This window comes from Pan troglodytes, chromosome 15 (genome assembly GCF_028858775.2).
Source record: "Pan troglodytes isolate AG18354 chromosome 15, NHGRI_mPanTro3-v2.0_pri, whole genome shotgun sequence".
NCBI lineage: Eukaryota > Metazoa > Chordata > Mammalia > Primates > Hominidae > Pan > Pan troglodytes.
Window position 1 is genome coordinate 70,746,924 of NC_072413.2, and position 12,197 is coordinate 70,759,120.

At 46.0% G+C, this 12,197-nt stretch overlaps 1 protein-coding gene across 2 annotated transcripts in view; it reads right to left on the reverse strand.

Moving 5' to 3' along the window:
- The window catches only part of DPF3 (double PHD fingers 3), a 285,829-nt gene that overhangs the window by 162,354 nt on the left and 111,278 nt on the right, over positions 1 to 12,197 (reverse strand). For both annotated transcript variants that reach the window (XR_008539040.2, XM_054666070.2), the window contains exon 2: positions 164 to 324. Coding sequence is in view for 1 of the 2 variants with exons in the window: in XM_054666070.2 (XP_054522045.1) it covers positions 164 to 324 (161 nt within the window). In the remaining variant the exon portion in view is untranslated. The remainder of the gene's footprint in view (positions 1 to 163; positions 325 to 12,197) is intronic.

The following is a 12,197-nucleotide window of genomic DNA, read 5'->3' on the forward strand; positions in this document are numbered from 1 at the left end:
CATAAAAGTAGCTGAGTTTCTTTAAGGTATCTCAGAGGCCCATGTGCAGCTTGCCCCACCCCGATCCTACCCAGGCTGCCTGGTTTCCCAGAAAAGCTGCGGTCCTCCTCCCTCCAGGCTGGGAGCCTGCACATGCGCATGTCCCAGGAGTGGCGCAGCTCACCTGGGCCTCGGTGCCTCTTCTCCATCCAGATGTAGCAGTTGTTCTGGGCCACCCCAGTCTGTGAGTCCAGGAAGGGAAGACGCACGCTGCGCTCTGCACACAGCCGTGAGTTGTAACTCCGGCAGTGCTCAATGGCTTCCTTGTAGAACTGGTCCCCGAGCCTGCCAGAGTCAGAGAGTGAAGGGGTGAGGCCAGGGAAGACTGAAACACACCCAGAGGGAAACACACCCAGAGGGAAACACACCTCCCTGGAAAGAGTGAAGACCTCCCAGTTATGAAGACCAAGGCAATGAGCACCAAGAGCCTTGCCAATGAGCAGAATGCAACTCAGTGTCAGGTCTTGACCAGATTTTATACCAGATTTTATTTTCTATCCCAAATCCAACAGGCAACTTAGAAACTCCTTTAACAAAGAGCATGGGCTTCCAAGGAGGAATCACCAGTAAGAGAGAGCTGTCCATGTTCTAGGAAGCATGAGGTCCCACTCCAGAAGGGAAGTAGCTCTGAAACAACCTTCTGCATGGAATCTAGAGGACATCACACTTCTAGAACCTCCTCACTCATATTAGCTACATTTTATTCTCAGAGGTCACCAGCAAAGGCACTCTAGGTAAACCCAAATCACCAGCAAAGATACCCAGTTTTCCATTACAACAGAAGATAAACACTCCATATAAACAAAAACTAGGACAGAAAAAACATTCTATAAAAGTAGGGAAATTGCAGGAAGAAGGGGGTGTAGAGGAACAGGCACCAATCTTTTAAAACCATATTACTTAAAGAAAAATAACTTTCTGATAGAAAACAAACAGAATTCAACAATTTTGAATTCAAAATAATTCAACTCATGGAGTTTAAAAAACAAATAGAAAGACCTTTCTGGTTTGCTAGACTGAGAATCTGATTAAGCACAGTATATTTTACGTTCCTGACTCTTTGGTATTTTTGGACACGTGGTGATGCTACTAATTTTAAGGTAGTGTCCTTTTCAAAGACCAAAAATGGAGCGTTGATATAATTGATCAAATGCAAAGCATTAAAATAATCAATGAGATCAAATACCTACCAAATAAAACATAGGCACAGGCTAATCAATGCCTCAAAGAAATACAAATGTAATAACATAACTTATGCCAGGTAAATTCAAGCCTCTTACTGGGGTCGGGGGGCAGTGGGCGCAAAGGAGTGGAGTGTGGGAAGAAGAAGTAGGAAGGGAAGGAGCCACAGAGGTCACAGGGGCAAAAGGGAGAATCAAGCGTTTATTCTGAAGCAACATTATGATATCTTTTTGTTTTGGTTCTATGTAGATTTCAGAAAGCCAAAAGGAGAGGGGAAGTCTCTAAAAATATCATTTCTTAACCAAAGTATTTAGAGGAATTAAAAAATCAAAATTGGGGTGTTGGGTTTTTTGGGTGTTTTTTTTTTTTTTTTTTTTTGAGATGGAGTCTCACTCCGTCGCCCAGGCTGGAGTGCAACGGTGCGATCTCAGCTCACTGCAACCTCCACCTCCTGGGTTCAAACGATTCTCCTGTCTCAGCCTCCTGAGTAGCTGGGATTATAGGTACCTGCCACCATGCCCAGCTAATTTTTTGTATTTTTAGTAGAGACGGGGTTTCACTATGTTGGTCAGGCTGGTCTCAAACTCCTGACCTCAGGCGATCCACCCACCCCAGCCTCCCAAAGTGCTGGGATTACAGGCATGGACCACCATGCCTGGCCTCAATTTCTTAATTGTGGTAAAATACACATAACATAAAATTTCCCATCTTAAGTGTACAGTTTAAGTGTACAGTTCAGTGGCATTAAGCACATGCATACTGTTGTACGACCACCACTACTATCCATTCCCAGAACTCTTTTCATCTTGCAAAACTGAAACACTATACCCATTAAACAATAACTCCCCGTTCCGCCTCTGCCCCCATCTCCAGCAACTACCATTCTGCTTTCTATCTCTATGATTCTGACTACTCCAAGTACTTCATAAAAGTGGAGTCATACAGTATTTGTCTTTTTGTGACTGGCTTATTTGACTTAGCATAATATCCTCAAGGTTAACCTATGTTATAGCATATGTCAGAATTTCCTTCCTTTTTAAGTCAGAATAATATTTTTTAAGTCAGAATAATATTCCATTGTATGCATATACCACATTTTGCTTATCCATTCATCTGTCAGTGGACATCTGGGTTGCTTCCACATTTTAGCTATTATGAATAATGCTGCTATGAACATGAGTATACAAATATCTTTTCAAAACCCTGCTTTCAGGCTGGACGCAGTGGCTCACGCCTGTAATCCCAGCACTTTGGGAGGCTGAGGTGGGTGGATCGCCTGAGGTCAGGAGTTCGAGACCAGCCTGGCCAACATGGTGACACCCCGTCTCTACTAAAAATACAAAAATTAGCTGGGCCTGGTGGCAGACGCCTGTAATCCCAGCTACTCAAGAGGCTGAGGCAGGAGAGTCGCTTGAACTCAGGAGAGGTTGCGGTGAGTTGGGATTGTGCCACTGCACTCCAGCCTGGGCGACAGGGTGAGACTCTGTCTTTAAAAAAAAAAAAAAAAAAAAAAAACCTGCTTTCAATTCTTTTAGGTATATACCCAGGAGTAGAATTGCTGAGTCATATGGTAGCTCTAGTTTTCATTTTTTCAGGAACCACCATACTGTTTTTCATGGCAGCTGTACCATTTTCCATTTCTACCAACAGTGTACAAGGGTTCCAACTACTCCACATTCTCATCACCACTTGTTAGAAAGCAAAGTTTTAAATGCACTGTTCTATACTCTTTTTAAAAAGTCAACGGGTCAGGTTCTAACAAAGAGCTTTAAGCAAATATCTTACTGTGGGAAAACACAACCCTGGAAGCTTCTGAGGCATCATTTGGAAATTACTTGTTGACAAGCATCCAAAAAAAAAAACAAACAACAAAACAAAAAACCTTTGCTCCTTTTTCACCTCTGAACATCTTCACATTCACAAGGGAGGCATAATACGCTCAGAAAGTGTCCTGGCAGTTCCAAAACCAAACTGTAATCAAATTGTAATAGTCACGCAGCTGGAAATGAATTGGGGAGGGGAGATGAAAGCCCATTACAATGCTATAAAACTGAATGGCACATAAGCTGATGTAATCAAAGCTGGTAACAAGGATCATGAGATTGATCAAAAATAAAGAACCACTTTTTACGAAGTGTTTGTGTCACACCAGCTTAAATGCTTCCTTCTGCTATGGCGATGTAGCTCAGTGGAACAGAACTTTCACAGGCAGCTTGGCCCAGACAAGATGACCCAGGCTGTTCAGGGTGTCCTGGATGCTCCAGCCCCCACCCATGAAACAGCAAGCAGCCATACCACATCGATAGAGAACTGACAAGAACATTTGACGGAGAGGTGTCCAACGTGAGAGCAGCAATCTGTTTTCCCAGGACCTTCTGACAGACTGCCAAAAAAAAAAGATGTTAATTATCCCAACCTCAGAAATTCTGCTGAAAAGAGAACCCATAAAATCAGGCCCCCCAAAAAAACAAATGAAAAATTGTATAGCAAAACTCATCTACTGGAGATGATCATTTTCAAAATAAATTTCTGGAAACCAATACAAAAGAAATCTACACAGTAGGATTCCAAACTGGACTTGTCCTAATATGCTAGTAACTCACTTCCAACAGCGTCAATCCAGACAAGAGGAACAAGAAACTGAACTTGCTAAAAATGCAAAGTGAGGTTGGCCAACACTGGTGCTCCACACCAACTGGATCGAGAATGTCAAACAAAGTGGCACACTGGGCGAAAATTAATTTCATCTTAAATACTTTCTACTTTCATAACATGCAATGTTATTAGTTACAAGCATGCTGGGGGAAAATGTATATTTCTAAATATAATCTTTGTGTGAATGATACCTCTCTTATGTAAACAGAAAAGACTTTCTGTGGACTGGAACAACTGTATTAAAGATCGAAGCTGCAAAAACATGACATTCAACAGCCCCTCTACCATCATCTCCAGGGAAGTCCTTTTAAACAGACCAGGTGTTGGCAGAGATTCGGAACCAAAATTTAAAGCCTTTTTCAAGATATAAGAGGAGAAAAGAGATTTCAACCTCCCTGATAAATTCAAGAAGCACTTCTCCAAAAGTTAATTAGCCAAAATCTTCACAGGGCTTGCTATGCTCTCTAGAAGAAAATCAATGACTAGTTCTCCCTAACCTGTAGAAAGCAATTTAAACAGCAGAGGACAAATGTCCTTTCCAACATGGTATTTCTACCAAAAAAAAAAAAAAAATCCCACAATGATGGGATCCCAGGAGTGACATTTACATTAAAGTTGAGGGCGTCAGATGGAGCAGGGAAAGGCTGGCAGCAAATGACTCATCTGTGGAGTGGTGACCAGTGTACCCTAGGTTGGATCACACATGGGACAGTCCCAGCCATTGCATGCACCAAACTGAGGGGGCTGGATCCCCAAGGGATGATTGATGTCTTAGGCTAGAGGAAGCTGGCACAAGGCAGGGTAGAATGATGTTCTTATCAACAACTGACTTCAGGCTACTCAAGGCTGCAATCAGAAATAGGAAAGGCAAGGGGAACAAATTGCTGGGCTCCCCAGGCTCCCCAGACAGCATTCTGGTTGCAGCAGTGCTGGCTGCCTAGTTCTAGGGGGTTTTGTGAGTGATGGAGGTCCCTCTGTGATCCCATCTGAATTGAGAAGCCATCCCAGCTCTGAGAGCTGAGTGTTTCTACATGAGATTTCCAGCAACCCTCCTTGAGCCTATCTGTGGAGATGGACTCCAGGGGGCCAAAGAAGACTCAGAATGGGAAAGATGAGATTTCTCCAAAGTGACTGCCAACCAGGCTCCAAATGTGATTTTTCAGAGCCCATCAATCACACCCCCTCTAAGACCCTCTGCTCCTCTTCCTCCAACCTCCTGCTCTCAAGACCACACCTGCTTGCTCCGATTTCTCAGATCACTCTCAGGTCCAGCCAGACACCTGGGCTCCTCCCTTTCACTGTCTCTCTGGTTCTGTGCTCTGACCTGAGGACAGGTGTCCTGCCATACCAGAAATGTGTGTCCAATAGCAAGTTTCTCATCTTCTGCCAGAAGCCTGCTCCCGCCCACCCAAGTCTCAATCCTCCTAGGGGCGGGGGTGGGGGTGGGGGCCGAGGCTATGCTGCCCTCCCTCTCCCTAGCAACTTGGCCTTGACTCTCCCCTTGCCTTCAAACCATCTGGAACTGAGTTATTTCATTTATCAGGAAGTCGTCCTTTCTCTCCACTCCCCCTGTGTGGCCCCAAGTCCCCTTTGCTGTGTAAACAGGACCTTGGCCCATCACTACTATCTGTGCACAGAAGCAGAGATAAGCAGAGCTGAAGAGAAGCCCTGGCCTGTGGCAGGATTGTGGGGGCTCTCCTTCCCCCAGAGGCGCCTCTTCCTCACTGTGGGCACCAAGTTTTCCTGCTGTCTCACTCAGCTGTTCACACCGCCAGCGCCGCCCACAAACACACACGAAAGCTCATCTACACCAATATGCTAACTTCCTGCTATTTGCATTTAAACATGTTTAACTCAAACTGTTCATGGAAAGCTCCGTCTCCCATTTAGTCTTTTAGAATAACTGGCACACAGGGGGCAATATCTGGCAAGGTGCGGGAAAGTTTTTATTTTCCTTGAAGTGGTCCTGTTCCTAATGCATCTCTTGAAAGAAGACCAAGTTTAGTGTTTGTTACAGACTGAATTGTGTCGTTCCTCCTCACAGAAAAAATCCACGTGTTGAAGGCCTAACCCTCAATGTGATGGTGTTTGGAGATGGAGCCTTTGGGAGGTGATATCATTTGATATTTACCCCTGCCCAAATCTCATGTTGAATTGTAATCCCCAACTCTGGGGGTGGGGCCTAGTGGGAGGTGTTTAGATCATGGGGGCACATCCCTCATGGCTTGGTGCTGTCTTCGTGATAGCAAGTGAGTTCTTGCAAGATCTGGTCATTTAAAAGTGTGTGGTGCCTCCCTGCTGACTCTCTCTCTCTTGCTCCTGTTTTTGTCATGTGACATGCCTCCTCCCCCTTTGCCTTCTGCCATGATTGTAAGTTTCCTGAGGGCTCCCCAGAAGCCAAGCAGATGCCAGCACTGTGCTTCCTGTACAGCCTGCAGAACGATGAGCCAATTAAACCTGTTCTTTATAAATTACCAAATCTCAGGTATTTCTTTATAGCAATACAAGAATGGCCTAATCCAGGAGGTAATTAGGTCAGTAGGATGGAGCCCTCATGATGGGATTAGGGCCCATATAAGGAAGAGACATAGCGAGCTCTCTCACTCTCTCAATCTCTGCCATGAGAGGACACAAAAAGGCAGCTGTATGTGAGCTATAAGGAGGACTCTTACCTGGAATCTGACCCTGCTAGCACCCTCATCTTGAACTTCCCAGCCTCCACAACTGTGACAGACAATTATTTAAGCCAGGGGTCCCAAACCCCTGGGCCACAAAGCAGTACCAGTCCATGGCCTGTTAGGAACTGGGTGGCACAGCAGGAGGTGAGCTGTGGGGTACAAGTGAGCATTGCTGCCTGAGCTCTGCCTCCTGTCAGATCAATGGCAGCACTAGAGTCTCATAGAAGCGCAAACCCTACTGGGAACTGCACATATGAGGGATCTAGGTTGCCCGCTCCTTATGAGAATCTAATGCTTGATGATCTGTCACTGTCTCCCATCAACCCCAGATGAGACTGTCTAGTTGCAGGAAAACAAGCTCAGAGCTCCCACGGATTCTACATTATAGTGAGTTGTATAATTATTTCATTACATATTACAATGTAATAATAACAGAAATAAGGTGCACAATAAATGTAATGCACTTGAATCATCCCAAAACCATCCCCTCCCCCACCCCAGTCGGTGGAAAAATGATCTTCCATGAAACCAGTCCCTGGTGCCAGAAAGGTTGGGGACTTCCGGTTTAAGCTACCCAGTCTATGCCGTTTTAATACAGCAGCTGGACATGACTGAGGAAGTGTTTCTGGATGTTTCCCAAAAAAGGGCTAAGGAGGACAGGTGAGAGAGATTCCAATCCCCTTTCCTTCCTCATTTTTTCTTCTTCTAACAAAGACAACAATAATAACACTATAATATCAATTTCAACTCAATTCAATGTTTAGTATTTGTCTTCTCTACTAGACTATAAACTCCATGAGGGCAGAGGCCACATCTGCAGAGCCACTGCACACAGACACTCAGGCTGAACAACTCCAGCAAGTACCATTCACATCAGCGTCAATATGAAAGCCACCCCCTGGAGTGGTGGAGCCCAGCACTCCTGCATACCTGCCTGGCCTTCTTGCTGATTTACCCGCAGTGTTCAGCACAGAGCCCGGCACATAACAGGTGCCCAGTAAGTCTCCATTGAATAGCATTTGACAACTCACATTCCACTCACCTAGGGCAGGCATTTAAATTACAGCAGGAAGGCTAATGTGGCATGCTTGTGCACAGTCTGCAGAGTCTGTGACTGGCGATTTAAACTGGATGGCTGTCCACTTGCAGCTTCAGAAAAACATTGAGAGAATGTCTGCATTCACTCTCCTGTAGTCCTCATCACCCAGCACCTGGGACATTGCAGCACTGGGTGGCCTAACTGCAAGCGCTATAGCCCTACTCTTACCCATCCTGACAAAAGGAATTCTCCCTGAAACTCAGTATTTAGTCTTTCACTCCTCAGTGTAGAACCCAAGATGGCGCCCAATGGTGCCCAGGTTCCTCTGCTGGGCTGGGGATGCTCCCGGAAAAACTATGTATTGGGGTAAAGTGGAAAATCAAGACTTGGAATTGGTCATGTCTGAGTCCAGCTCCACCTCTTAATAGCTACACAACCCTCAGCAAGTTACTTACCCTCCCTGGGCCTAAATTCTACTACTCACAATATGGGTAATATAATCTCTACTTCAGACCTGAGAAAATTTAATAAGCTAGAACCTCTGGCACACAGACATAAAAGTCTGCAATCAATAGCCATTCCTTTCTCCTTCCCCAAAGTGCAGTACTTGCTGCCACTTTGTGGCATGACCCTCTGCCTGAGCAGTCTGATACCCACCATGTGATGCAACACTCACTATTGCGGTGTCCTTGAGGCTGTCGGGGACCCACTCAAACCTCTGTCCCAGGACAGAAGGCCTCTGGGTCACCAAGTCTGAGCCTCAGGCATCCAGGAGAGCAGGGCAGCTGATGCATGGTGACTCCAGCAATCCACCCAAGGACTGCCCTAAGCACAGAGACCACATCTGGCTTGTTTACTGCTCTCTCCCAAAGCCTAGTACATGCTGGGTCATGCCTGCCACATTGGGTAAATGATGAGTGAATGAGTTAATGAATGAATGAATGAATGAATCCTCCTCTGACCCCCCTGCATATATGAAACAGACAGCCCTACCCCTGAATCTCAACAAAACACTTTACTTATATCCTTCCTCCCACCTGGAATTTTTGTATTCTGTCCTTGTCCTGGCTGATCTTAGCCTAGTCAAGAGCTGGCTGAAAACTTGCTTCTTCCAGGAAGGTTCACAGGTTATCTCTACCAGTAGGGTTTGCTCTCTGGCTTCTCTGAGCTACCTTATCTGTCTTACTTTATTTTTGATGGTCTTTGCCACCTTCCTTATCTCTGCTCACTTAATTAGATTGGAAGTATCTTAAAGACAGGAACTGAGAGCTATGTGCTTGCATGCTACCCAACCATGTACAGTGCTGGGAATGTAGAAGCATGTGATAGATACATTGCTTGACTGAACTATCATGTCATCCTCAGCAAACTAATGAAAGCTTCACAGTTGAGAGGTGCTTGGAACGTTCTAACTTTCTCCATGGGAACATGAGGTGAGCCTGAAGTTATCTGGCTACTTCTCCAGAGCCCAGGATTAGGCATCTGAAAATAGATATCCTCCAAGTTCAAATCCTATTGAGTTTTTTCCCATATCCTTAAAAAAGGTCACTTCAGCTCCTGAGATTTTCATTTCTCCATGTGCAAATTCATGCCACCCTGCAAGGTGCCACAGAACTGACATTCTCCTTCTCTGAACTTTACAAGAAGCTCACTGAATTCTCAATGATGCTGACATCAGACCTATGCCAGGAGAACCAGCTCCTTCTCTGCATGGGTAGAAATGCCCTTCTTGTGCTTAGTGAGAATGCCATCACCACATGCTCCAAAAGAATGCTCTCAAACTCGGGATTGTGAAAGAATCGCTAAGGGGTGGGAAGCTGTGCAATTCTGATTCTAGAGGCTTGGGCTGTGATCCAGACATCAGCTCCCCAGTGATCCTGAGAAATATGAGACTAGCTGATCTAAAGATAGCTCCCCAACCTCTAAAACAAGGGCATGAATGAGAGGGGACTTGTGTTGCTCCTCAGCCACCATGTTTGAATGGCAGAGCTGGACGGCCCAGTTAGCAGACTTTGTTTCATTCAGCTGGTTTTGTTTCTGTGGGAAAACTTCTTTCAGGCAGCTGGCATGGATTACCCTGGCAGCACTAACCTGCAGCAGACTAATCCCACAAAAGTCCTCATCCCTAACAAAATTGCCAAAAGCCCTGGTCAAGGCAAATGTATGAAGATCTGACATCCTTAGTCATTCTGTGGGTGGCTCTGACCTTCAAAACATCTCAGGAAGGGCACATTGGGGACAAAGGTATCCCTTGGGAAAGTTATGTCCGACAAACAGTTTGAACCCTAAAACATCCATCATGACTTCGATGTGGCTCAGTCTGATGTTCAGGCCCAGTAGACCCAATAAATCCCTTTTCCAGCATCTATCCTGGTGAAGACTTTTCAGGGACTTATTATGCAAAGCTGCCTAAGCAAGACAGAATTTATATTGAACCTGGCCATGATTTCTGAGCCGCCACTGGGTGTTCTGATGACACACACATCTCGAGGTTGAAGTCAAGGGGCTGCCAAGGACAAGAGACTGGTGGCAGGATAAAAGCAGTGTGATTCCTTCCAGTAAATAATGGTGGGGTGGCGGGGGAGGTGGGAAGGGGATGCTCCGGGGAGGAAGCGGACCATAGCTTTTCTTGTACCCAAGGTTTGCCTTTCAAATGGCATCCAGACGTGACCAAATAAATCTCTCCTCTGGAGGCTAAAGAATGTGTAGAATGCAACAAAAGTGAGGTGGTGGAGAAGCCTGCTTTATCTAGGGTGAATCATACCTAGAAAGAAAACATGCATCCGTCACAGAAATTTCATTGATTGAGAAAGTATTTTTAGTTTCCTGGTCCACAGACTGAGTCCTTCCTGAAACTCTCACTATGAGCTGGGCACTCGGATGTTGCCTCCTGAGTGTGATTGCCTATAGAAGCAGACTATTGATTAGAGACAATTCTTAGACAAACAGATTCCCAGCCCTCATCTTTGCCACTGGAATGCAAAGGGTGCTGCCCTCCCCAGTAAAGGCAATATCGGTCTGGTATTTAACACGGCCACAAAGAACATGTTGTTCTGTAGTCAATTCTCTATACAGCAGCCCAAGTGATTTTTTTTTTTTTTGAAACAAGGTTTTGCTCTGTTGCCCAGGCTGCATTGCAGTGGTGCAGTGGAGGAGTGTAGCCTCCACCTCCCAGATTCAAGCAATCCTCCCACCTCAGCCTCCAGAGTAGCTGGGACTACAGACACACGCCACCACACTTGGCTAATTTTTGTATTTTTTTATAGAGACAGGGTTTTGCCATGTTGCCCAGCCTGGTCTGGAACTCCGGGGATCAAGCAGTCAGCCCGTCTCAGTCTCTCAAAGACCTGGGATTACAGGTGTGATCCACTACACCCAGCCCCAGTGATCTTTTAAAAACAGAAATCAGGGCTGGGCACGGTGGCCCAAGCCTGTAATCCCAGCACTTTGGGAGGCCGAGGTGGGTGGGTCACGAGGTCAGGAGTTCAAGATCAGCCTGGCCAACACAGTGAAATCCCGTCTCTACTAAAAATACAAAAATTAGCCAGGTGTGGTGGCGGACACCTGTAGTCCCAGCTACATGGGAGGCTGAGGCAGGAGAATCACTTGAACCTGGAAGACAGAGGTTGCAGCGAGCCGAGATTGCACCACTGCATTCCAGCCTGGGCGACAGAGCAAGACTCCATCTCAAAGAAAAAAAAAAAAGTAGAAATCAGGCCATGGCATTCTCTCCTACTAACACCTCCAATGTCTTCTCACTGCACTCAGAACAAAATCCAAACTCCTTCCCATGGCTACAGGTCCCCAGGCTGGCTGGGCTCACCTTTCCTGCTTCATCCTGTCCCCTGCCTCCTTCCCCACTGGGCTCCATCCTCACTGCACTCCTTTCTGTTCCTTTTCTATACTAAGGGTATCTCACCTCAGGACCTTTACATATGCCATCTCCTCTACCTGGCATGACATGCTTCTCCCAGATCTTCTTGTAGCTGACGGCTCCTCTGAGATGTCTTCTTAGGTTCACCCTATCTGGAAGTAGCCCACCCCACCCCAACCCTGCCCTACCCTTTGCTATCTCATATACTTTATTTTTTTCATAACACCACTATCAAAGTTTTTCTCTTTGCCTACTGATCATCTATACACAACTAAATTGTAAGTGCCACGAGAGCAGGGTCCTTGTCTCATCAGATTCCCAGCCCCCAACGCAAGACTTGGCACGTAGGAAATGCTCAACACATATCACTGAACAAAAAAATGAAAGCTCTAGGCCCACCTGCAACTGACAGCTTGAATGATACAGAATCCTGGCCTTGTAGAAGGCTGGAAGTCAGTGCTGGCAGGAGACCCCCAGCACAGGGAATAAGAATCACACAGCTGCCACCACCTGATTCCTGGCCCTTTCTGCCCAACACAACATAAATGACAGCAGGTCAGTGGCACAGTCCACAGTCCACACTCAAATCTTGATCATGGCCACCCACATACCCCAAACCTGGAGAGAGACTGGGGTGAGGTAGATAAACGATGCCATTCAAGACATCAGACATTGCTTTCTATGCCCAAAAGGCACATTCCAGGCCTGATATTGGCACCAGAAACTAGCA